Raw genomic sequence first — 26,806 nt, 5'->3', positions numbered from 1 at the left:
ATACTGAAGTGTAGTTTTGGGAATAATGCAGGGATTCTCCCCCCTCTTCACCGGCATGTAAACACTCCGTGTTTGCGTCTGTGTGTGCCTGGGTGTGGGCGTGTGTGCGTGTGCGTGCGTGTGATCGCGCGAGCGCACGCGTGTGTGCGCGCGCGCACGCATGTGTATGCGCACGTGTACGCGTGTGTGTGTGTGCGTGTGTGTGTGTACGTGTGTGTGCGTGCGTGCGTGCAGTGTATATATACACGTGTTTACTCAGCCACTGGTGTTGCAGAACACCTTTCCGGTGTCGCAGCAGGCCAAGCAAGACCCCACACCTCAGTTTCTAGAGGAATAATGCCAGAAAATTAATGTAAGTGAAATATCAGATCCTCTTTTATTTTGTTTTTTAAATAAGTAAGTTATTTTTAAGCCTCTTTGTTACTTCTAAGTTTTTAACACATTAATTTTTCATCATGCAATTTGACTTTAATTTGTGTATGTCATTTTTTGGGATAATGATCGAGATTCTTGCAACATTTCAGCCAATAAGCTAACTCAATATCAGTAAAATTTAATTTAAAAATATTTATTTATTCCCCCCCCCCCATGTGTGCATTCTATGTCCTGTAATTTGTTTGTTTTATCCTGCCAGACAGTTTAATGACTGTACTGCAGTACCTTAACAGCCTACTTAAAAGCTTTTTTTTCTGTAGTTTTATCTTGTTATCTATTGTTATTGTTATTTTTGCGTTTTGTGTTAACTATTTTTGGTAATTACCTGGAATTTTGGAAACAAGTACTGTGTACTACTTTTGTGTATATAGCATAATTTGCGACGTGTATTTTCAGATGTAGTTTGCTAACCAGTGTTGACTTAGTCACTGGTTTATTTTTTAGTTCATGTTTGATTGCTGGTTCTACATGTTCGCCACAAATTATTTGGAAAGGGTCGCTCCTTTTCGAAATTGTGTGTCGCTAATTATGTATTAGTTGCAGTGACATGCGGTGAGGTTCATGGCTGGTGAGGCACTGACGTAATCACAGTCAGATTTACAAACATATGAACTTCACAGAGTAGCTTATTCACCATTTGATTGGCAACAGTTAACGTGTTTTGTTTAAAATGTCATGTCAGCATTCTTTATGTATTGTACACAAACTGTAGCATAGAAAAAAGAATATAAAAAAACCTGATTATCGTGTTACCTTTACTTTAAGTCTCTCTGTCTCAATGGAGATCACTGCCAGTGAAGAAAGTCGTCCTTGATCAGTCCTGTTCCGACTGTATGTTTTCAGTCTTTTGTGCTGAGAATGAGCGCTCCACTGATGCTGTAGTAGCTGGAACAGTGAGCACGAGCTGGAGCAACTTTGTCGCTTCAGGAATAGTTTCAATGAGATCCTTCTTGGCCAAAAAGCTGAGAAGCTGTCCAGGAGATTTACATTCATCCCTCACCGTTTGTGAGCTATACAGTCCGGTGTTGGTCTTCCTTTAATTATTATCTCCTGCTTCGATTGAAAGTCCAGTTGAGAAAATTCTTTCAATTTAGATATGTAATCCACCATTCTGAAAATAAGGCCAAGCAACACGAAAAAATGACTGGATAGTTGCATTAACTTGCTAACTGTTTATTGTAGCTTGCTCTCACTAATTCTATTATTCTCCAACCGAGGAGTCGCAAGAAGAATCTGTAATCACAAGCGCCCCCTGTCATGAGGCAAGAGAACTGTGTGCCTCACCTATGCACACAGTTTTGATAAAAATAAACTAAACACTGTAGTACAGTGTTTATAATGTAAAGTGACCCTTCATTGTATACACCAGCTAAACTGTAGAAATGTTCATATACTAAAAGCTTTTGAACACTTTAATAGCTATGCAAAGGGACAGCAATGCGGTCTCACTGCAGAGCAAGCCAGCACAGTTAGCATAGTGATTGCGCAATCCATGGTGAGGCTCAGCCGGCTGCTGCCTCACCGCTCGTCTCCACTTAGTATTTGAACGGTGAATGTGAAAATTCAGCGATTTTGAAAACAAATCCAAAAATGGTGAAGTTAAATGGAAAAGAACGTTAAAGTACAAATCACTAAATAAATATAACTGTTTAATTTATTTTGTCATTTGATATTTCCATGACAGGTGAGGCACAGTGACCGATATGTGGCACCGTAGGTTTCCACTTATTGTGGCACGCCTGTTGGTCGGTGGTTGGTTAAAAGGACTCCCTGCCAGACCACTCGATGTTGGACATTGTGTATCTGTGCACGTGTCATATTTTTGTGATTATCATTTAGCTAAATATGTATTATATTCAGTTTCCTGCTTCTCTGTCAATAGGTATTATATGCTTACATATTGCACTTATTACTCTATGACCAGCGGGAAAGCCCACAAATAATAGCCTTGTCACACCTTACTCAATGTGTGTTTATCTTCAAGGAAGGATGTCCCTCAGAATCAAAATCCACATAAGCAAAATAATTCATTTTGCTCATCTCTTTCGCAGAAATTACAATTCAGTCCTGGGCTCCTCCACCACACAGCCAGAGAAGAAGAACTGCAAGTAAGATGAAGCCTTCACAATTTAGAGAATTCCTAACATCATGTTTAGCCCCAAAGGGACTGTAGGTTGATGCCATATGGCTGTCGAATTTAGTTTGTATACACTTGTTGGCCTTGGCACATAATTCGCCTTTATCCAGCAGACTCAACAACTGTGTCTGTGTGTGTGTGTGTGTGTGTGTGTGTGTGTGTGTGTGTGTGTGCGTGTGTGTGTGTGTGTGTGTGTGTGTGTGTGTGTGTGTGTGTGTGTGTGTGTGTGTGTGTGTGTGTGTGTGTGTGTGCGTGTGTGTGTGTGTGTGTGTGTGTGTGTGTGTGTGTGTGTGTGTGTGTGTGTGTGTGTGTGTGTGTGTGTGTGTGTGTGTGTGACATGTAGATTTAAACTGCATTCCTGAATGCGTATTCCTGTTTTCCATTGTCTAATCAAACTGATGTTCCTGTTTTTTATCAACATAATTTTGAAGTAAAGTGTATCTGTCTGTTTGCGGCTACACCATCGCTCACTGTTATAGTTGAAATTAAGAAATAATTGAAACTCACTAAAGAGAGGGAAGACGTCTCGTTCATTTTTTTTTTACTTGCAAGGAGAATAGACGAGACAGTGTACAGGGTACAACGTTCTCACCTATTCTAAACAATCTTCCTACTTCCTTCCCTTTTATTATAGTGACTAGCCTTGGTAGATAGTTTCTCGTAAGCAAGAAATTATTTTACTCTCATCAAAGTTCTTGTGGCACTTGGAACATCCTCGCAGACCATTGGCCGACAGTTGGGTCACTCGGCCATCCAGTCGTTGAAGGTTAGCTGAGGAAAAACATCCCAGCAACTTTCCCTTCCATGCCTTCCTAAATAGTACCATCTTCACAGCACACATTAAGAACTTCACACCGACATTGAATGTATAGTTAGTTGAATGATTAAGTGGGAACTTGAAAAATGAAAAACAAAAAGGTGAATGTGTGATTACATGTATGATTACATGTATGAGCATTTTTATTATAAGCATAAGCATTCTTCACTGCAAGCATAATCAATGTATCATAAACAAATGTATGATAACTAAAAACAAAAACCCTCATCAAAGATTAATGTGTCACCTCTCAAAAAATAGTTACACACAATGAAGCAATTAGTATGGGTATAATGTAGCAGGTTGTTATTGGTGGATAATAGTTAAGAGACACATTGGTGAACAGTCTGCCATTTTGCTGGGTAGATGTTGAATATTTTGATGATTTTAATGTTTGTATTTAGCATATATTTAGTACTTAGATTTAGCTAGATTCAATAGCCAACTTGACTTGACTAGCTTTATTTATTACCTTTGAATTGTCAGCTATCTCACTAAGTATGTTGTCTTTTAAAAGGCTAGATTCACAGCAGTTACACTACATTCTTTAACCAGTTAGCAAGCATTCTTACCAACTTTGACATCCTAAAAGTTTCAACATATGAGCAAGTTTTTGGTATGTTAGGATCTACTGTTAGCTGGCTAGACTAGATTCGTAAGTAAGAACATTTTATTATTCGCTTCAGCACGCTGTTTATCTGTTACCTTTAACTTGGTAGCTTGTCTCATTGTGTGACTTCTCTGGCACACTGGGGTTAACAAAATAGAACAATTTGAAATTTCCTGTTCACAAATTTCAGCATTCACTCATGACTGTACCGACCAACGAAAACTTTGTTGAAGGTGTCTACTACAAAAGGATACATTTAAAATAGTCAAAATGCCACGCTTGAATTGGAACACCAACTCATTTTGGTTAGAAGCCGTCACTTTGTGCAAAAACCAACAACAAAAAAAACACAATTCTCGCCAGCTGTGCTCTATTTGCGTTGCAGCCTTTTAGAGGAACTCCCATCACGCATGGCCTCCAAGAATCTACATACGCACACACGCACACACACGCGTTGCAACTAAAGAGAAAAACAAGCATGTTCGAGAATGATTTAGTGCTGCGAGGAAAGTGCTGGCTACAGCAGAAGGGTCAAAGTTCATTTTTTTTGTCTTGTCATCTTGAAAAGGTTATCCAAGTTGCAAAGTTTAAATGACAGCAGTGCCAATGACAATCACATATAGTTTAGGACAGAAGCTAGCGGGAAACGTAGTTTGCGAAATACACTAGGTGAGGAAAAAAAAGAGGGTAAATGAAGCCAGGTAGCGTGTGGAATCTAGCTTGGCTACTAATGTAAATCTAGCCATCTGAGTTATATAGATGTGTAAATAAATATATTACTAAATCTAAATGAATAGTAAATTAATAATATTGGGGTATATCCGAAATGTTTTCAATGGTAACAGGTGTATGTTGACTTCTATCACTATTTTTTTTTTTTTTACATTTTATGTAATGTTTTTGCTTATATATTTAGAGTAGATAGATGGATGGTATTCTTCACCTTAAAACGGAGCCAAAGCAGAACTCCAAATGAATCATTTGTTGTTATGAGCTTGCTCACGTTTCTGTAACCTTATCTCCCACCTGAGTGTCGGATATACGTACTCATGAAAAACACAAAGGTTTGTTTTTCCAGATTGAATGAGAAAAGCGTGGAGTTGTGGACGTTCGTGGAAAAGGTGTCAGACTTCATTGTATTGTCACTGTACAGTACTGTCTATTTGTCCGGATCTGTGCCGAACCTTAATCCCATGCAGGCTTTGGTCCTGGCATATTGTTGCATAAGTGACGTGTTGTGAGTCACAGCGTTCGCAAGAGTGTCTGTATGCATGCCGTGTGATAAGCCAGGAAGCAACCCACTGACCTCTTGTTGGCCTAGCTGTGTGGCACTGCTTTCAATGGAAAAATGCCCATGTTCTCAGTTAGCATTAGCGCCATGCTAGAGGCAAGACACTTAACTCACATCCGTAAGCAAAAGTAGACTTTTTCTTTCCACCTCTATCCATTTTAGTATTCAGAAATGGGAAGTGACCCTCACCGTTTATCTGGTGGTAAAAATAGCTGAGACACACTTCCATCTCTGCCACAGCTCTGCAAAGCAAATTCTCTGGATTTCCTTTGTAAGCCATAACAGAAACAGGCGAGAAGTCCAAAATGTACACTCATCAAACTACTGGGTCAAAAGTAACCCAACTTGAGTTAAGTAGCTTCATGGGTTCAAAAGTACATTGATATGAGAATTGGACATTGTGTCTTGTTTGGGAAACCCGCATTGGTTTAAGGTGCTGGAGCCTAATCCAACCGTCTTCGGGCACTAGGCAGAGGACACCCTGAATTGGTTGCCAGCCAATTGCAGGGCGTACAGAGACAAACAACCATCAGCGCTCACACTCACACCTAGGGACAATTTGGAGTCTTGATTACCCTGCCATGCATGTTTTTGGAATGTGGGAGGAAACCAGAAGACCCGGAGAAAACACACGTGGGCCCGGAGAGAACATGCAAACTCTACATAGGGTCGGTTCTTGAACTCACGAGCTCTGCACTGTGAAGTCAGCGTGCGAACCACTTGCTACCGGGCCACCCCGCGGTCAAACATGGTGTTTTCTTATTTCACTTGGAATAGTGTACCTCATGGATAAGTATAAAAGAAATGTGTGTTGCTTTACGTTGCAATTCAATGACAATTTTTTTTTTCATGACACGTCAAAGGCTTGCTTTGTGAAATTACCCCAAGAAACAACTGGATTGCGCATGTCTGCCTGTGTGTCAGAGAAAAGGGAAGTGGAGGCGGGATCGAGGACGTGGAGGAGGCAACAACGGGATTCTCCTGCAGATCTTCCGTAACGTCAGAAAACGTGCCACCCAAAGCCAAAAGGAAAACCTTAGCCAATGAAAAGCTGGCTTCCACATCGTGAAGGTGTGGCGAGCATAAAGCCAAGGCGGAGGCTAAGGTGCGGAAGACACCCTGAACTGGCTGCCAGCCTATAACAAGGAGCTCCATGTGTGGTCAGTAGCAGCCATGGCTCTCAACGTCCAGAAAAAGCGCCAGGGCCAGGCGACCAAGGAAGGCGGCTGGGGTTGGATGGTCGTTGCGGCCTGTTTCCTCGCAACCATCTGCACACGTGCAGTCACCAGGTGTGTGTGTGTGTGTGTGTGTGTGTGTGTGTGTGTGTGTGTGTGTGTGTGTGTGTGTGTGTGTGTGTGTGTGTGTGTGTGTGTGTGTGTGTGTGTGTGTGTGTGCGTGCGTGCGTGCGCGTGTGCGTGTGTGTGTGTGTATATGTGTGTGTGTCCGACAAAGAACAAGGTAATTGTGCAAAATACGTAATAGAGTTAAATTACTAAAACTACAATAGACAATATGTTTGGGTTCACAAAATAAAATGAGGTTGAGAAAATGAAATGAAAACTATGTTTGATACAAAACTTTTGGGGTTCATTTAAAATGTATTTCTTTCTGTATTGGTGTCAAACGGTTATATGAGAATTGGCATTTACCCTATTTTCCGTGGAATAAGGTGCTCCCAAAAGCCTTGATTTTCTTCAAAAGATGACTCTGCGCCTTATATGTGAAATCGTATTGAGCCACAATACCTCTCGTGGTGTGCCTTATACTTGGTAAAGTTTTATATATTTATATATTATATTAGGAAAACTTTTTTCATTCATTGCAGGTGTACTTTATTTTCCAGTGCGCCTTAAAGTATCTGGAAAAAGTTAGAAAATACACCATTCATTGGGTGTGTGCCTTATACTCTGATGCACCTTACACTGGGAATACCGTACTTTATTTACATGATTCTTTGTGATTTATTTTTATCTTGCACTCAAACATGCATCTATCCATTTTCTGATCCATTTTAACCTCACAAGGTTCATTGGGGCGGGGGTGGGGGGGGGTGCTGGACCATATCCCAGCCGACTTCGGGCAGTAGGCGTGGGACACCCTGAACCGATTGCCAGCCAATTGCAAACAACCATTCACACTCACACTCAAACAACACGGGACAGTTTCGGATGTTCACTCGGCCTGCCATGCATGTTTTTGGAATGTGGGAGGAAACCGGTGTACTCGGGAGAAAACCCACGCAGGCACAGGAATAACATGTACACTCCACACAGGAAGGCCCTATATACATATCTAAAAAACTCAAAGGAAGGATCTAAAACAAAGTGTTATTGAAAAATATGACCATGAACAAACTTGATGTGAAAACTAATCACAACTAGATTTTTAAAATAAAACTTAAAAATGGACTGAACACATCAAATTAAAATAGCCTGCACGCCTCCATGTATTAAAAACACAAGACATGATTTCAAAAAAGAGGATACTTTTCTTAAATTCCCCAATATTTGTGACTTTATTAGTGGCACCTACTCTTGGCAAGACTTCATTCCAGAACTGAACCCCCCCACCTCCAAGACTCAGAATTCTGACTGAAGCACTTCGATGTTGACACTTGCTTTTAAATCGCAAAGTCAGCACATTTGCATCACACAAAGTTCTAGATTGAGTCGTACAAAGTGATGTCTGTTCATTTTGGTGTTGAGCAACGCTTGCTGTGTTTTTTTTCTCCAGAGGTGTTGTCTTCTCTAAAATCTGGAAAAATGATAAGTGTGAATGAGTGCCAGGTGTCCTTTGATAACCTTTTGATACTTATCACTCAAGATTGGATGACGTGACATTATATAAGCACGCTTATGCAAGACTCAATATATTTGATTTCGACTTGATGTTTGTTTTACTCCCTGGTGCTTTCTACTACCTTTGTATACCTATATATGATAGTTGTCCATGTTAAGCGCTTTGTTACAGCTTCAGCTGTTGTTAAAGCACTATATGAATCAGTATGTATTGTATTGTATTGTATTGTATTGTATTGTATTGTATTGTATTGTATTGTATTGTCATATATGCAAGGCCTCACAGTCCAGATACCTCCTGACCTGACACGTTGCTTCGGATAAACAAAATATGACACAAAATGATGAAAGTATCTGACAGCGGACATGATACCACATGTCCAAATATCTAAATTATATCCAGTTGTACTGATTCGGTTTGGGATATGAAATGAAATTATTATTATCCCACCCAATAATTATATTATATGTTGGATATGAGTATACTTTGATGTGAGATATTTTCAAATCTCACTTTCTTCCTTGTGCTATGTCACTCTCAATAATATCCGATGATAAATCAAGTAGTGATATTTTATGTTGAGAGATATTTGACGCTACTTTACTCTTACTGTCAATTGATATCAAAGAGAACAATACACAATATCAAAAGATTGATGTGATACTGGTGTGTTGATTTTGTACCAGCAGATAAAATGATATGACTCTTAGCAATATTTCATTGACACTGTAATAAGAGCTAAATTCAAGAACAAAAATAAAAAAAGTGATTTATTTTTTCCCGTTGGCCTATAGGAGTGATTGAAATTGTGTTCTATGAAGTCTGCCTAGCAACAAGCTACAATTTAATAAAATAATAATGTGTGATGACATCCACTGTCCCTTTGTGTCCAGATGTGTTGCCATGTTCTTCGTGGAGTTCCAGATGCACTTTAAGCGGGATTATTCCACGACGGCATGGATTAACAGCCTCATAGATTGCACCACAATGCTGTGTGGTAAAAAAAAAAAACATTTTTAATTTAGTATCCATTTGTAAATAAATAGAAGTCTCCTTAATTCAGACATGATGTTTTTCCAGCACCCCTAGGTGGTTTCCTTGGCAACCGTCTGTCATGCAGAGCCACTATAATGCTAGGGGGTCTCTTGTCCTCAATGGGTCTGGTGATCAGCTGCTTCGCGACCAGTCTCGAACAACTCTACGTCTCGCTGGGCATCCTAACAGGTGTATATATATATATATATATATATATATATATATATATATATATATATATATATATATATATATATATATACCACATATGTAATGTGGTATAACCATACCACATTTTTTATATTTTTGCTTTGCAATGGAGTTGTGGTATGAATGATAATGATATGACACATGAAAATATGGATATTGGATACTGATGTATTGATGCTGCACTCTAAGGTATTGGTTTTGCTCTGAGCTACACTCCATCCATTGCCATGGTTGGCCAATACTTCGAAAAGAAGAAAGCTTTGGCGTATGGCATCGCCCAGTCAGGTAGCGGCCTCACTTTGTTTTCATCCCTTTCCACAATCCCGCTCTGCCATAATCGTCACGTTTTGCCATTCAGGCAGCGGCATCGGGACCTTCATCCTGGCTCCGGTGGTGCAACTCCTCATTGATCATTATACATGGAGGGGGGCCCTGCTAGTTCTCGCAGGCTTTGTCTCCAACTTGTGTGTGTGTGGAGCCTTGATGAGGCCAGTGATGGAGATCGACGAGAGGCCAAGGTGGGATTGCGAGAAACAGTATTATTAGCAGTCCTTAGCTTTTGAGCTCATTTTGAATACGTACTTTGAATTGAATCAATAAGGTTACTGGACTGTCGGGATGCATGATATCAAATACAAATATCATCCTGAATTTTGAGTTGAGGTGATAGAAATCAGAATCAGAAAGCCTTTAATAGTCCCACAAAGGGGAGATTTGCAAATGTTGATATATTATTTGCATGTGGATAGTCTGTTTGAAATATCACGAAATCATATATAACAATATATATTTGATATGGCTTAGTACTTTGCTAAGTATATCAGCCCACGCTATTTTTAATGGTTTGAAATGTCATGATATCATATACCCAATCTTATCTTTTGTTTGTTATTGATAGCTACTTTTCTAATTATATTAGCCTGCTATTTTCATACATTTCAGACATTTATTATGAAACATTACTTTTCTCTGTGGGACATAATACTATATAACTTGACTTTGTGTGTTTTAACAACCACGACCGTCATCTTCATGCCAAGTTAAGATAGCTGTGAGCACCTAATGCTAACTCGTGCATATGTTTTCCTTATAAAGGAAGTCTCATGAGTTCAATGACGCCAAAGAAGACATCAAAGATGTCTCAGGAAAGAAGCCAGAAATGAGAAACCTCAGCTACAATGAAGGACTCATTGCTAAGGAAGCACTGAGAAACTACCAGCTGAAGCACCAAAGCCCAACTGACAAGTTAACTCAGACGAACAATTTAGCCTTGTTGTCCAATGGCCCCAATGCCAAAAGAATGGAGCTCAAGCTAGTGGATTGCCTTTTACTGAGTAACATGCTCAGGGGAGATATGCTTGGGGACCTAGCCAACCCAAAACTGGTGAACACGGTGGAGAGTCGTACCTTGTGCAACAAAATGACCGTGGCTAAGATGGACGCCAAACATTCTGAACCTTTAATGAAGAACAACACCCCTCGAGGTTGTTGTTGTTGTTGCTTCCAGCCGGGACAGTACTTTGGATTCCTAGTATCCCCCGACTTCCTCATTCTGTGCCTGTCTTTCCTGTTCCTGGCATACGGGTGTAGTACTCCAGTGGTCTACCTGGTGCCCTATGCCCTCAGTCAGGGGATTGAGCATACTGAGACTGCTTTCATCATGTCCATATTTGGAATCAGCAGTATCGTGGGTACCGTTACCTTTGGTTGGATCACAGACAGAGAGTAAGTAGTGGCTGCACATTTTTAAAAATAACCGAGTTCAAAGCATGATAATGGTATGACACATATAAATCCAATATTGACATTTGATGCTAGTGTATTGATTCAGTTTCTATCATGTTTATACATGATATTTGATACTGCACTCCATTGTTTCCTTTGCAGGTGTCTGAACCGCTACCGCATGTTAAGCTATATGCTAGCAATAGCGGTGGAAGGCCTGAGTTGCCTGTGGGTTCCATTCCTCCAGTCCTTCATCCCACTGAGCATTTTCACCGTCATCTACGGCTACTTTGAGGGCGCTTACGTGGCGCTTATACCCGTGGTCACTTCGGACACTGTGGGCTCTGATTACCTCACTTCGGCCTTGGGCGTGGTCTATTTCCTGCATGGTGTGCCTTACCTTGTCAGCCCCCCTATCGGTGGTGAGACTTGAGCGTTTTGTATTTCATATTTGTTTTCAGCTGTGATGTTTTTATTGGAATTAATCAGATACTATAAAAAATGTTGGAAAAATACACAAATGTAAATGTGTTCAATTATGAGTTCATTGTGACTGACTGGGTAACTATCAAGAAATATAAACAGTACAATTTAAACCAAGGAATTATTTTATTACGGTAATGAATTATCTACTCCTACATTTTTACTGAACATGGGATTTGTGTGTCTTTATTCAGGTTGGCTGGTGGATGTGACCAAAACCTACAATGCAACTTTCTTGGTCAGCGGCGCTTCGTTCATTTGCAGTGCCGTCGTTTTGGCTGCGGCCATCTTAGTCCGATGTGTCTGTCGATCGGGACCCAAGGCGCTTTGTCCCGAACATGTCAGGGCCTCCAGTGTGTGTCAACAGGATGTCACCAAAGCATTCTGATGTGTCGTTTTCCTAACCCAAACACTCTTGAAAACACTTTTTCACTACAAGTATTTGACATTTTCACAACTACTAAAGATAATGATACCACACATCCAAATATGGATATTTGATTACTCCAGTGATGCAAAACTGTGAGGAATAACAATCTGGCTAATCAGAATTATTGTTACCAAGATGTCATATAAAAAATTACAATATTTGATACCTGCATCGATTACTGCTGGTAATATTGTTACACAACTTGATACTGATGCCCCGATACTGGACTGTGAGTAATAATGATCCAACATTTTCAATATTTGTCAGCATTGTAAAGATACTCTGAGTGATGGTGAATTAACGATACAACACAGCAAAGTACTAAAAGGTGGTACTTTTGAATCAATGCTATACTATGTATACCATAGTAAGGATTCAATATCTCAAAGTATTTGATTCTGGTGTGTTAATACTGTTGATTAATCATGTACAACACATCACAGTGTTGGTATTTGGTATGAGTGCATTAATACTGCATTGTATTTGTTATATAAATTGATTCACGCATGTCGGCAAAAAAAGAAAAAAAAAACATTTACATATGCTGCAACAGAATGAACACAGTGCATGTTGTGTTTACACTGTCTATAAATTGTTACTGAACCATGTTTTTAGGATTTTAAAAATTAATATATTTTTAGGAAGTATAAATGTTTACTCCAACACTGAAAGTGTTTGCAGAATAAATGCAGTGAAAAGGGTGGATTTTTTTTCTCATATTCATGATCAGTAAAAATAGTTTTTAAACCAAACCAAAATATTTTTTAATCATGTCATTTATTTTTTGGATTGGTTTGGATTGGATTTGCCTTTATTAGTCTTGCAGTGGAGAAACTTGCATTTCACAGCAGCAAAGTAATGAAAGGAATGAACACATTTTATTAATTTTATTTTAGAATCTGGCAACCTATTAAAAAACCAGTACCGTACTTTCCACTGTGTATTAGTTTGCAGTTATTATTTTGTCCAGCAGGTTATGGTGTGCACAACCAATGTTACTTCGTCGCACGTGATGTTGTCACACATAATCGACCACTTCGGTTGGCGCATACCTATGACGATCACCACGTCACGATTTGGCGATCATGGCTAAATTTGTAATCGGCTAAAGGACGCTACGGAGAAACAACATGAATAAGCTCGAACGGTACATGTTTTAAATTTTCATTTTTTTTATTACTATGCAGTCGTTAATGGTGTGTTTATAATTTGCACGACATCAAACAGGCTAGCTAACTGATAGCTTACTACTAAATTGCGTTTTGACAAATATGCAGAAAGTAAACATTTTAGGAGTACTGTATTAGTTTCGTCATTATTCTGATTGTTGTTATTTCTGTTCTTGTGATTGATGGTGGTGGCACTTTTAGTGTATTGTGTTGATTGATGTTTTGGACGTAAAGGCTCATGCGCAGGACACCTGTCAATCAACCGATTAGTGACCGCGTTAAGCGTTTTACTGCTTGTACGTGCGTGAAATTTAAATATTTTTGGAGTTAAACAAAACCAGCATTATAAGACAAATATTTTAAGAAACGGTTCGGGTCATTAAAACATATTAATTTTATTCTGACAAATATTAAGATCTTTATGACTCTTGAAAAGCACCGAACACTTGTAACCAACGTTTCTATGTGTAACGGAGTTGTACACTTAGGTTATTAAATTATGAAGGAAGTGACGCAACGGCGCACAGTGTGGCACTATGTCCCGCCCATAGTTTCCAGAACAATCTCGAGGAGATTCAGGGTGAGTCGCAATTTTCTGTTGGTCTTGATTAACGCGCATTTTCATGACAATATCTTATTTTGTTTCCCCTTTTGTACTGTCTAGTGTTATCTAATTAGTTCCCTTATTCATTTCGAGTCCAGATTACTTTTTGTGTCATTATTTACTTCACGTTTTGTCGAGTGGAACTTTGGAGCGCATGTGCTTCATAGTGCTTTTCTATTGTGCAGTTAATCACAAGACGAAACCCATGCGACTTCACCCATCCCTTCTGCCATACTGTGTTGCAGGTAATAATTGTTTCATTTCGTTTTTATTGAACAATATTTAGTTTCTTGTGTCGTGTTTCATTTGCCCGTGAGTGTCCGTGGCTGGTTGAACTGTGCGCCAGCCATTACAAGCGCACCGCGTGTTCTGCCGAGTCTCCGCCCATGATGCGTTCAGGGACATCTTGTAAATAACAGTGAACTTGTGTTGTATTCTCTTTTTCTGTAAATAACCACTATACGATCACACGTTGTTAATTCTGTTTTGTTATCTACAATGTTTTGCATTTGGGAACAATCTCGAGGAGATTCAGGTTAATCACAAGACGAAACCCATGCGACTTCACCCATCCCTTCTGCCATACTGTGTTGCAGTGTTGCAGAAATAAAAGAAATAAAAAGACACATCCACGAGTCTCGTCTTCATTAATACGGCAGCATCGTGGGGATGAAGACAGTCACTGTTGTGACACCCGTCACATTGGTGCCGTGACCCGTCGATCACAAGTGACTCTCCACTTCGGACCGGGACCGCGATGCTGCACAGTGTCTTCATCCCATCACTCGGTGGACGGTGTGTCGACCCCGTTCTTTAAATTGTTTGTTGATTGTCTGAGCTGCTGTTTTGCAATTGTTGTGTTTTTTTTTTCCTGTAAGTTTTTTTTGTGAAGTTTGAGAATGAGCTCCTTCCAAGGGACATTTAGCACACCTCTTAATAAGTGTATTGGTAGAGGTAGAGGCATCCCGACCATGTTACAGGTGTGGAGTCCCATCCAGAGTGATCTAGTAGAGGGGAATGGGCAGGTTCTAGCTGAGGCCACTTATGTTAGTGGGGACAGAGTTCCTTCCCAGACCCAGTGTAGTACATCTCAGACGAGCGCACAGACTCCTGACACACCAGTGACAGATCCCTTACCCCAGTCACCTGACGTAGTTAGTCAGATGAGTGACATAATTAGACACATTGGCCAGCAGCTGGCAGACAGCATTGTTGCACATCTCAGCCCAACACATAACGTCCCCATGCATAACACCTCATTCCCACATGACACGCCCATTGACACAACAACACAAAGTCTTGACTCATCACAAGTTCTGATACTACCGCACAGGAAAGTTCGCGAACCCCCGACTTTCAAGGGTGACCACACTGATCAAATGAATGTAGATGAGTGGGAAGACCTAATGAGGAACTACATAAGGAGAGCAAAAGTAGCTCCTGAGCATCAGGCAGAGGAAATCCTCATGAACATCAGCGGTAGAGCTAAAGATGTTGTCAAGGTTAGCACAAGAAACAGTGGAGTTGATGTAACCCAGAACCCAAATGCCATCTATTGCCTTCTTCGCAAGCATTTTTCTACTGCCCCTTGTTCACCTCTCCCTCTAGCAGACTTTTACACCACGCTGCCCAGGGATAAGGAGGCCCCATATGACTACTGGTTGAGGCTTAACAACGCAGCTGAAGTTGCCACCAATCGTCTCAAAGAACAGGGCAGAGATTTCGACTGTTCTTCCCTCGACGTAACACGGATGTTTATTAAAAATTGTCCATCCAAAGATCTTTCCATGACATTTAGGTCAAAAACAGTGGATAAATGGTCGGCAGTTGAGGTCCAAGCCATCCTGGATGAGTACCAGACAGAAATGAGTCCCAGGACTGCCACTCCAGCTGCGGCGAACAGTCAACCCATTCATGTAAATAAAAGTGAAATGCTTCAGAATACAGCATGTCAGGACAACGATAAAATATCCCACTCAGCCAGGCCACCCGACTCCGCAAATCTTGAGCGTGTCATTTCCATGCTGGAAAGAGTTTTGCTGCAAGGAGCTAACAATCCCTCTGCCTCTGGTAGACGCAAGTCAAGGCTTCCAATGGTGGACGGTTTGAATAAGCTACCATGTGCTGTCTGTGCTAGCGCTGACCATTCTGCGCTTATTCACTGCCGCGAAAAAAGACTTTGTTTTCTGTGCTTTTCACCTGATCACTCCAGACGCAACTGCCCCACACAAGTGCAGCCCACAAGATCACTACTGTCGGGAAACTAATGTCTCCGCATCCAAGGGAGTATGATGCGGATGAAGTTCATGACCCTCCCAACAGTTCGACAGATGATCTTGATTCGATATTAGAGTCCCTCACTTCCAGTGTCCCCACGGAGAAGACTGTTATCTTCCAAGGCACACACAAGGTCCTGAAGTCAGATAGCTTGTTCTACACCACTGCCACTGTCGCAGGCATTTCCCTGACCGCAATGATTGACAGCGGCTCTACTGGTTGCACATTGAGTGAGTCGGCTATGGCACGATTGTTAGTGTGCAACCCTAACATCAAACGTTACTCTGCAGATGACGTTGTCATTGTAGGATGTGGTGGTCATCAGGTGACGCCTTCGGCCATATGTGATTTGGAAATAATCGTGTACAATTGCAAGCTAGCTGTGCCCATGTTTGTGGTGCCTGGACAAACCGACGACATAATTCTTGGCAGCAATGCCATTAAGAAAATCCTTCACCTGATGCGGAAGACTGAAGGCTATTGGCGGCTCATGTCAGAGCCCGGTAGTTCGATTGATGATGACTCCCACCACTTTTTCTCACTGCTTTCCAACACAGAGAAATGGAGGGGTGGAACGATTCCTGACAAAGTTGGCACGCTGAAGTTGCAGCAATGTGTGATGTTGCAACCAGAGAGTGAACATCTTGTTTGGGCTAAGCTTCCCACCTGCGCGCCAATGTCAGTTGGCAGCACGGTCATAGTTGAACCAACTCAAGCAAGGTGCAGATCCAGGAAGATTCTGGTTGGCCGGATTATCACACCGATGTGGGGCGATGGATGGCTCCCAGTGAGGGTCATCAACCCCTCGACTGAAAAAGTGGTGTTGAGAAGAAACACAAAGCTGGCAGATGTATTTCCCTGCATTGCGACAGAAGACTTGTCTGAACCTGACAACATCCAAATTATGTCCCAATCTGTTCAGAATGCCACCGCAAGGCCAAGGTCCAAAGAAGACATCAAAATAGCACTGGACAAGCTTGGACTACATGATCTGGACTTGGATGCATGTGCTGTCTCCGATACGTGGAGGGACAGACTTTTCCAACTCATTGAGAGATATGAAGCAGTATTTTCACGGAACAGGATGGACTGTGGAGAGGCCTCTGAATTTGTGCACAAGATACACCTCGTGGATGAGAGACCATTCCGCCTGCCTTATCGAAGAGTGCCACCAAGTCAATATGAAAAGCTGAGAATGACTCTCAATGAGATGGAAGAAAAAGGCATTATTCGGAAATCCACGAGTGAATATGCATCTCCATTGGTCTTAGTGTGGAAGAAGAATGGGGAGTTGCGCATCTGCACGGATTTCAGATGGCTAAATGCGAGGACACAGCGCGATGCTCACCCATTGCCCCATCAGGCTGACGCTCTTGCCGCACTTGGAGGAAATGTCTTCTTCTCCACCATGGACCTCACCTCGGGATTTTATAATGTGCCCCTGTTTGAGGACCATAAGAAGTACACCGCCTTCTCGTCCCCATTTGGCCTACATGAATATAACCGGATGCCACAAGGCCTTTCGAACAGCCCGGCTACATTCATGCGGATGATGCTTTCCATTTTCGGGGACAAGAACTTCACCAGCCTCCTGTGCTATCTTGACGATCTCATGGTCTTTGGTCCGACAGAAGAGATTGCGCTTGAGCGATTGGAGATGGTTTTCTCCCGCTTGAAGAACCATAATCTGAGGCTTGCTCCGAAGAAGTGTCACTTTCTTCGGAGATCTGTGAAGTTCCTTGGCCATGTTGTCTCAGAGTCAGGGGTACGGACAGACCCTGAAAAGGTGGAAGCGATAAACAGTGTACAGGTACCAGACCTAATGGACAGTGATGGCCTCACTCCCTCGCAGAAGAAAATTAGATCTTTCTTGGGAATGGTGTTGTATTATCAGCACTTCATTGAGGACTGCTCCATCAAGGCCAAGCCCCTTTTCAAGCTCCTTTCAGGCCAGAAAACCCGTGGTAAGGCCAGACGCAGGTCGAAACCCACATCGGATGCATCAAGTCATGTGAAGTTGACACCGGCGGACTGGACCACTGAATGTCAAACTGCCTTCGAGACTCTGAAGCACGATCTGTCAAACAGTGTAACGTTGGCCCACCCTGACTTTGAGAAACCTTTCATCCTGGCAGTCGATGCATCGTTTGACGGCATTGGAGCTGTCCTCTCCCAGCTTCAGCCTGATGACAAGGTTGCGAGACCAGTGGCATTTGCGAGTAAAACGCTGTCACGAGCCCAATTGAACTACCCTGCACATCGGCTCGAATTTCTTGCTTTAAAGTGGGCCGTATGTGACAAGTTTTCCCACTGGCTAAAAGGCAGACATTTTACTGCATGGTCTGACAACAACCCCTTGACATATATCCTGACGAAGCCCAAACTAGATGCCTGCGAGCAGAGGTGGGTGTCGAAGCTGGCAGCATATGACTTTGACTTGAAGTACGTCCCAGGGCCCAAGAACATAGTGGCTGATGCACTGAGTCGAGAACCCTTCGTTCAGTCTTGCGTGAGCCATCGCCTGGTGAAAGAACCCTACCAATACCTACTCAATGGAGTCCAAGGGGTCGTGAATGAGACTGTACAGGATGCTTTCCGTTTCACCACCAACTGTCAGGCTGTCCACATGGCTGGTGATCATGATGGAGAAGTTTCCCAGGGAGAAGCTCCTGATCAGTCTTCTGGAAGTGCAATTGATGCGCAGGAGGTGTCTGCAGTTTTAGACGTCCATCAGACTGGCGGGACCTCTCGACTCCCTGGAGCAACCCCATTGTCACTACAGCTACCTGAAGAAGACCCTTCCATTGTCATTCCCCATAGTCAGTTACGTGACCTGCAGCACCAAGATTCAACAGTCAGCCGAGTCATGTTCTATGTGCAGCGACATATGAGACCTACCAAACATGAAAGAGCAGCTGAGACGAGCTGTGTTCTTTTGTTGCTGAGGCACTGGAAGAAGCTGAAAGTTCGTGACGGGACTCTTTACAGAGTAAGGAAAGATCGCCACATGAACAGAAGAGTCTTTCAGTTCGTCATACCTGGGTCTCTGAAACACCAAGTCCTACATGGTGTGCATGACGCGGCTGGTCATCAGGGCTGTTCTCGGACACTCTCCTTGGCTAGTGAACGGTTCTTTTGGACAGGGATGGAGAAAGACATTACAAAACATGTAAGGCAGTGCCAGAGGTGCATCTTGGGTAAGACTCCCGAGCCAGACGCCCGGGCACCCCTGGAGAACATCCGCACTTCGGCTCCAATGGAACTGGTATGCATTGATTTTTGGACAGCAGAGTCCGGCGACAAGAAAACCACCGATGTCCTCGTCGTCACCGACCACTTCTCAAAGTTGGCTCTCGCCTTCCCCTGCAGGAACCAATCAGCAAAGCAAGTTGCCCGCTGCCTGTGGGACAAGTTCTTCTGCATTTATGGGTTCCCCAAAAGGATCCATTCGGATCAGGGAGCCAACTTTGAGAGTAGACTCATCAAGGATCTTCTTGAGATGGCAGGGGTGCATAAGTCCCACACAACACCGTATCATCCCATGGGTAATGGCATCGCAGAAAGATTCAACCGGACCCTTGGAGGGATGATCAGAACACTTCCCCCAAAGTCTAGGTCCAAATGGCCACAAATGTTGAATATGTTGACTTTCTGCTACAACTGCACAGTACATGAGACGACGGGCTTTGCGCCATTCTATTTGATGTTTGGACGTGTCCCTCGCTTGCCCATTGACATCATGTTCCATCATGTCTTGGAGAACGCCAATGTTGTCAGTCACAATGAGTTTGTGAGCACCTTGAAGGGAGACCTTTCTGAAGCCGTGCAAATTGCTCAACAGCATGCAGCCAAGGAACAGACCCGCCACGCCCAGATCTACAACCGCAAAGTCAAGGGGTCGCCATTGGCTGTTGGTGACAAGGTGCTACTAGCCAATCGAGGCGAGAAGGGCAAGCGGAAGGTTGCGGATCGTTGGGAGTCAACCCCTTATGACGTGGTGTCTGTGAAGCCGTTGATCAATGTGTACAGGATCCGAGATGATGCCACAGGCAGAGAGAAGGTCGTACACAGGAACTTACTGCTCCCGGTTGACTTCTTGACATTCTCGGGGCAGGTGGAGCCTGGTTCGTGTTCAGAGGGGTCAGAGATGGACGCACATTGTGGGAGTGACAAAAGCTCAGTCCCTGATGATCAGGAGGACACTCAGCTGCGCACTGAGAACTGGGTCATGCAGTCTCCAGCTCAGACAGAGGAACATGAGCACTTCTCTTCAGAGCATGATTCCGCCGATGCATGTCGAGGGGATGTCAGTGAGAGAAGTCTGTCAGCAGGCCATGATATCCACACACAGACTGAACTTTCCACAGACCCGGTGTTTGACATAGCACGCTCGACCCCTGACTCACCCCCAGATGAGACTGAACTTGAGGCGGTAATTTGCACACAACCACAAGACACACAGGGCCCCATCAATTTCACGAGATGTGGTAGGACAGTTAAACCCCCTGACAGGCTGATATGTGAAATGTCCTATCAGAGAGTCGGGATGCCAACATTAATGTGGGTTTAATATGACCATTTGATTTTTTTTGGGGGGTTTGTGCTGTGTGCCAATTGTCGCCATTATCTTTATGGCTTCTCAGTAACGGGTGTAGTTATGTGCTGTTTTGTGAAATGTAAATGGCATTTCTACTAGTCTGTGATAGGATGGGTTTTGAACCACCCTATTCCTTCACACTTCTGAAAGAAGAATTCCTATGATTGACTTCCTCGTACATCCTTGCCCGATAACCTTGTCTATTGTGCCTGTTGGTCTTTCTGTTGTCTTCCGTGTGTATGTTGCCTCACTTCTGCATAATTTAAGGGGGGTGTATGTAACGGAGTTGTACACTTAGGTTATTAAATTATGAAGGAAGTGACGCAACGGCGCACAGTGTGGCACTATGTCCCGCCCATAGTTTCCAGAACAATCTCGAGGAGATTCAGGGTGAGTCGCAATTTTCTGTTGGTCTTGATTAACGCGCATTTTCATGACAATATCTTATTTTGTTTCCCCTTTTGTACTGTCTAGTGTTATCTAATTAGTTCCCTTATTCATTTCGAGTCCAGATTACTTTTTGTGTCATTATTTACTTCACGTTTTGTCGAGTGGAACTTTGGAGCGCATGTGCTTCATAGTGCTTTTCTATTGTGCAGTTAATCACAAGACGAAACCCATGCGACTTCACCCATCCCTTCTGCCATACTGTGTTGCAGGTAATAATTGTTTCATTTCGTTTTTATTGAACAATATTTAGTTTCTTGTGTCGTGTTTCATTTGCCCGTGAGTGTCCGTGGCTGGTTGAACTGTGCGCCAGCCATTACAAGCGCACCGCGTGTTCTGCCGAGTCTCCGCCCATGATGCGTTCAGGGACATCTTGTAAATAACAGTGAACTTGTGTTGTATTCTCTTTTTCTGTAAATAACCACTATACGATCACACGTTGTTAATTCTGTTTTGTTATCTACAATGTTTTGCATTTGGGAACAATCTCGAGGAGATTCAGGTTAATCACAAGACGAAACCCATGCGACTTCACCCATCCCTTCTGCCATACTGTGTTGCAGTGTTGCAGAAATAAAAGAAATAAAAAGACACATCCACGAGTCTCGTCTTCATTAATACGGCAGCATCGTGGGGATGAAGACAGTCACTGTTGTGACACCCGTCACATATGCAAAACACAGAACTCCAAATTTTAGCTAATAACTCCGTAGTTAAATATAATTCAAGTTATTTTTTTTTTGTTTAAAGGCTCATACATGGCCAATTTGCAGGCGACCTAAAAGGAGCTATTGACTGTCAAGCTGTATTTTTTTTTGACAGTCACTAAATGAAAGTTTCTACCTGTACTACCTTCCGTGGATTCTGTGTGTAATGCAAAGATTGAGTCCCCCCTCATCTGTTGTGGCAGTTCTGCAGAATGGGTCTGTGAGAAAAACAATCTTATTGGTGTAAAAGCTAGCAAATTTCTGCACTGCTGCTGCATGAAAGTGCAAACCGTGGCATTCAGTGAGTGAGTCAAAGGTGATAAATGCTCATTGCCAGACTGTCATCAACTTCTATGTAAAAGTATTATATAAGAAAAAAAAACATGGATGGTTGTGTTGTAGTCATTTCATTGGACAGCTGTGATTCCAAACTAATCTTTACTGTCTTCTTCTTCCTCCAAGTGAATGAGTGAATGGAGCCAGACATTTTGACTTCTCAGCATCCAGCAGCTCGTCCTTCATTGGATGATGAAATCAGGGTGGCGCGATCAAACGAGGAAGAGTCGAGTGGATTCTCTTGTGGCCTCCCCACTTCCGCTGATTCACTATTCCACCTCAAGCGCAACTTTCTTCGCCGAGGAGAACCGCCCAGTAAGCCGGCTCTGCCCCTTACTAACAGCTTCTGCGACTCCCCTGCGGTGGAGGTGGAATTTGCAGATTTTGCTGTGTTCGCGGAGCAGGCAACTCACCCATGGTGTTGTAGCTTCACGGGTGCCACGACACCCTTGCATGATTTGAAAGAAGCACATGATGTCATTATGGACTCCGAACCTAGATCGTCTAACCATCGATGTGATCTCAGGACACAGGACAATAACCGAATGTCCCCTGCCTCTGAGGACCAAGACTGCCACTCATTGGAGGGGCCGTCGGATGATTCGGAAACATACATGTCACTCACATGTCACTCACTCGCCTCCGACGGGGATCGCACCGATGATGATGATCACATGGTAGACGATGGGTGTGCCACATTTCAGGGAACGTGTCCTACATGCAAGCAGTCCTCGCAATTTCCTGCCAAAAACTCCGGAGATCTGCCAGGACTCCCCCTGAGCGATAGCTTTGCAGACTTCTGCTCAGCCTCTGCCCAGCAAGATGACGCTGAAAAGTGGCCTGACTTTAAAGACCAAAGTGACCACATGCAACAAGTAGGCAGATTTCAGGTATTCTAAGGCAGTGCTGCTACGTGGGAAGTAGCGTGGTATCCACTAAATAATTTTCAACTTAATACATCACGTACCATCTTTACAAAAAGTGAGCGCTCTAAGTAACACTACCATGACCAACATTAAAGTATGGTAGCATATTAGTTCTACAGTTTCAACATTAACCAGTTACATGTTGAAAGTAACTGTCATATAATTTTGAAATGGTTAGCTGGGGTTCTTCTCTGCCTCGACTATTACTTTCCATCCCTCTCAGAAGACCTTTGTATTATTAAAATAAATCAGAGCTAAAATAAAATGTTATACTGTAGTTAATTTGAAATTATTTTCACAATTACAACCAGAGTAGCATTATTGTGATTGTTTTTGTAGTTGACAAAAAAATGTAAAAATAAACATACCCCAATCCCAGATTAAGCTTCTATAAGGGAAACACAGTGTGGATTTGGCAAAAAAAGAAAAAAAAAACCAGCTCACAAGCATACACGTTACTATATGATATGCAGGTTAGCCATTTTGGTAACTTTTCTTTCCTGTATGTCAGCTCCTCGATGCGTCGTTTCCTGGAATTGAGGTCCCAAGGGTGAGCAAGGAAGAAGAGAAGGAGGAAGACGTACCCAGATTGGAAGAACTGCTGCATCAACGCCACCCTGACGATGCGGAAGACACGATTGAGCGGTATGACAAAAAATAAAGATGGATAGATGGATCTTTTTCAGATCACTAGAAGTGCCTTTTTGCTGTTTTGTTTTGGTTTTTAAGCCATTTTTGCTTTTATTTTTGTCTCCAGGGCCTGGCCAGGATTCTTGCTCCCTTACCAGGACGCACACTGTGCTGCAAACCTCAAATTCCGGTGGGGCACTTCCCACACCAACAGGACTTTGCTCAGGTGTCTCGGTGTGGTCTCTGGGAACACGGTAAATTCATTTAATTCCTTCTAAATATTTTTGCCCATGTCAATATGGCACATTTTGTTTTATTTTCATACAAGGAGCCCAGGATGGACTCTCATCCAGGACACACAGGAACCACATACAAGGCACAACTGCAAACACGCAGACCTTTCAATCAACTCAGTGCAAGTATGTTGAAGTATTGATTTTTGATTGGTGGATGGCTTGCCACTTTCATGTTTGTCGTTTTTTTCTTTCACAACAAAGCAGCCTCAGCTTTAGCAGTTCTCGGTTGGTGATCCTCCTCTTCTCATTTTTCACCCGGTGTTCTCCCTCAAGCAGAGGTTAGGAAAGTTGTTATGGAAGCACTGTGAACAGTGAAAAATGACAAGGCTTTGTACCTTTTTTTCAGACGGTACAATATTTTCTGGGACCTGTGAATTAGTTTTGATGATCAAAAGAAACCAAATGGCTGTGACAGAACTTGGCAATGCAAACTTAAAAAAGGTGCACTCCAATGATCGCAGTGTTCCGCATGAACTTGCACAGGTTTGCGCTGTTTGTATTTATTTATTTATAAATTCTTGTCCACTAAACTGGACGAGCATGTTAAATGTCATAGCCTTTTATTGTTTTGTCATCAAAATGTCCTTACATTGTAAATATTTGTCCCCATTAAATCATGATTTGTGCCTTGTGTATGCCACCAATTCTACCCCGCAGCAAAAAAAACAAACAAACAAAAACACAGAGATTATGTATTTATTTATTCATTCTTGTTTTGGGGGGACGGAAGTCGTCAGGTTACTGCTTGAATCCAAATGGCATGCATTGCAATAAAAGCTGCGTATTGCAAAAAATGTCAATACCAAAATAAATCAGGTAACAGTTGTGAATTGTTTTATGTGTATCTACAACGGATCTCCAACTTTATGCATGGCTTGTATTTTTCTGTGCCTTTTTGACCCTTTGCAGCCACGTGTATCTGGACTTAGACACTCTTAAAACTTTATCAAGGCTGAAAATCTGATGCAACAATTACAACAAGCATATTTTCGACCCATTCGGACCACTGTGTTTCTGTCTTCAAAGACCCAAGAGCGAGCTCCATAAACAAGTTATGTCATATCTAGACTCTTAAACATTGTAGACAGGTCACACCAGGGGTGGGCAAACTTTTTGACTCGCGGGCCGCATTGGGTTCTAAAATTTGACAGAGGGGCCGGGCCAGGAGCATTTGGAGGGAGTGTTTGGGCCGGAAATACTAAACCTAAAGCATTAAAGGACAACCGACGCCTCCGGACAAGTTATGTCCATAATTTATAAAATCACTTCAAATGACTTTGACTGAGCGTATTTTACAAAGATTCCACAGCATATAGCTATAGTTTACGTTCTAGGACTTGCGCTGAATATTCACGAAGTCTTGTTTTCGAGTTGATGACGATCCCCATGTGACGTCACGTTTGGACCGCCCCTGACCGAGAAAGCGACACACAATGCATTTTGGGTACTTGGTTTGGTCTGAAAACTTCGTGTTGATCCGTGTTGATGGCGAAATTAGAAGGAAAACACATAAATAACGCCATGGTGAATCGTTGTGTGTTGCACCAAGACAACTATTTGATATTCGCTGACACAAATTCCCAGCTGACAAATCAGCCCATTTCCAACGGAGCTTGGGCGCAATCTTCTGCATTTTCTGGGTGCTACATTGCTGTCATTGACGTCTCGAATTGATATGGGAGGACTCCTTGAATCAATTGCAAACATGTATGCTTTCCTCTTCAGAACTATTTGAATCATATTCATAACTGGATGTCTGTGTAAGCTCTCAGTCGTACAGGAGTGGTCCATCGATGAGAAGGTTTCTTCAGCCGTCATCTGTACAAAAGTGAAGGTTTCGGACGTTTCGCCTCCTATCCAAGAGGCTTCGTCAGCGAACTAAAGTCTGACTGGTCGTATCGGCCCCATTTATATATCCCTAATGTCCAGACCTGGTGGCGCCGGACACAGCTATGATAGGTCCCTACTCTCAGGTTGGGGGAGGCGCGGGACCCCCCCCTGTGGCCCCACTGATTGTTCCTACATTCCTGACTAACGATTGGCCTATTACACCCACTCCCCCCGGTATCACCTCATCAGCATAACGACCCTCATCAGCATTGCGAAAGTTGCCTAACCTGTTTTGCCTGAGCAGGCTATTGTATGAACGATCCAAATTGAACCTCACACCACCAGACCGGTTTAATGAAGGATTTTGTTGTTTTATAAGAATCGCCTCTTTTACCCCCCTTTCAAACCATCTATGTTCTTTCGCTAAGATTTTAACCTCATTGTCGTCAAATGAGTGGTTAGTAGCTTTTAGGTGCAAATGTACTGCCGATTGAGGTCCACTAGTATTATCCCTGCGATGTTGATAAAGTCTTTTTTTGAGAATTTGTTGAGTCTCCCCAATGTACTGCTCTTTACAATTTTCATTCTTACAATGTATGGAATAAACTACATTACTTTGTTTTTCATTTGGTAGCCTATCTTTTGGATGCACTAATTTTTGCCTTAACGTGTTTATCGGTTTGAAATAAGTAGGAATTTTATGTTGCCAAAGGACTCTTTGTATTTGTAAAAATTACAAAGAGTCCCTGTATTTGTAAAAATTACAAAGAGTCCTTTGGCAACATAAAATTCCTACTTATTTCAAACCGATAAACACGTTAAGGCAAAAATTAGTGCATCCAAAAGATAGGCTACCAAATGAAAAACAAAGTAATGTAGTTTATTCCATACATTGTAAGAATGAAAATTGTAAAGAGCAGTACATTGGGGAGACTCAACAAATTCTCAAAAAAAGACTTTATCAACATCGCAGGGATAATACTCGTGGACCTCAATCGGCAGTACATTTGCACCT

The 26,806-nt window shown here is 42.4% G+C and overlaps 2 protein-coding genes across 11 annotated transcripts; both read left to right on the top strand.

Annotated features, from left to right (window-relative positions):
• Positions 1 to 263: 263 nt before the first annotated feature.
• Positions 264 to 12,673, top strand: LOC148889251 (monocarboxylate transporter 12-B-like). Of its 4 annotated transcripts, none has more exons than XM_089012080.1 (10): positions 264 to 352; positions 2,487 to 2,543; positions 6,215 to 6,579; positions 8,983 to 9,086; positions 9,170 to 9,313; positions 9,524 to 9,619; positions 9,693 to 9,852; positions 10,430 to 11,059; positions 11,222 to 11,481; positions 11,737 to 12,673. In XM_089012080.1, the coding sequence occupies exons 3-10, from the start codon at positions 6,464 to 6,466 to the stop codon at positions 11,928 to 11,930; spliced, it is 1,704 nt and encodes a 567-aa protein (XP_088868206.1). In that variant the 5' UTR covers positions 264 to 352; positions 2,487 to 2,543; positions 6,215 to 6,463; the 3' UTR covers positions 11,931 to 12,673. The 4 variants fall into 4 exon arrangements, with proteins under 4 accessions (XP_088868206.1, XP_088868209.1, XP_088868208.1 ...); XM_089012082.1 differs by lacking the exon at positions 6,215 to 6,579 and adding an exon at positions 2,120 to 2,234 and having other exon boundaries at positions 291 to 352; XM_089012081.1 differs by lacking the exon at positions 264 to 352 and adding an exon at positions 2,157 to 2,234.
• A 147-nt stretch (positions 12,674 to 12,820) lies between these two features.
• Positions 12,821 to 24,786, top strand: LOC148889250 (uncharacterized). 7 transcript variants are annotated; one of them, XM_089012093.1, is made up of 7 exons: positions 12,821 to 13,119; positions 22,236 to 22,424; positions 22,814 to 22,999; positions 23,547 to 23,680; positions 23,793 to 23,919; positions 23,994 to 24,084; positions 24,163 to 24,786. In XM_089012093.1, the coding sequence occupies exons 2-7, from the start codon at positions 22,299 to 22,301 to the stop codon at positions 24,192 to 24,194; spliced, it is 696 nt and encodes a 231-aa protein (XP_088868219.1). In that variant the 5' UTR covers positions 12,821 to 13,119; positions 22,236 to 22,298; the 3' UTR covers positions 24,195 to 24,786. The 7 variants fall into 7 exon arrangements, with proteins under 7 accessions (XP_088868219.1, XP_088868218.1, XP_088868215.1 ...); XM_089012092.1 differs by having other exon boundaries at positions 22,643 to 22,999; XM_089012089.1 differs by having other exon boundaries at positions 22,236 to 22,984.
• The last annotated feature ends 2,020 nt before the right edge of the window (positions 24,787 to 26,806 follow it).

The sequence above is a fragment of the Hippocampus bargibanti genome, linkage group LG13 (genome assembly GCF_051943395.1).
Source record: "Hippocampus bargibanti isolate YZ-2025 linkage group LG13, ASM5194339v1, whole genome shotgun sequence".
Classification (NCBI taxonomy): domain Eukaryota; kingdom Metazoa; phylum Chordata; class Actinopteri; order Syngnathiformes; family Syngnathidae; genus Hippocampus; species Hippocampus bargibanti.
This window is presented reverse-complemented; position numbering and strand designations above follow the sequence as displayed.

Coding starts and splice junctions, on each gene's coding strand:
- LOC148889251 (XM_089012080.1), top strand. CDS start 6,464: ATGGCTCTCAACGTCCAGAAAAAGCGCCAGGGCCAGGCGACCAAGGAA. Junction 9,853..10,429: donor GAGATCGACGAGAGGCCAAG/GTGGGATTGCGA, acceptor TTCCTTATAAAG/GAAGTCTCATGAGTTCAATG. Junction 11,482..11,736: donor TGTCAGCCCCCCTATCGGTG/GTGAGACTTGAG, acceptor GTCTTTATTCAG/GTTGGCTGGTGGATGTGACC.
- LOC148889250 (XM_089012086.1), top strand. CDS start 22,247: ATGGAGCCAGACATTTTGACTTCTCAGCATCCAGCAGCTCGTCCTTCA. Junction 23,000..23,546: donor AACAAGTAGGCAGATTTCAG/GTATTCTAAGGC, acceptor CCTGTATGTCAG/CTCCTCGATGCGTCGTTTCC. Junction 23,920..23,993: donor GTGTGGTCTCTGGGAACACG/GTAAATTCATTT, acceptor TTTTCATACAAG/GAGCCCAGGATGGACTCTCA.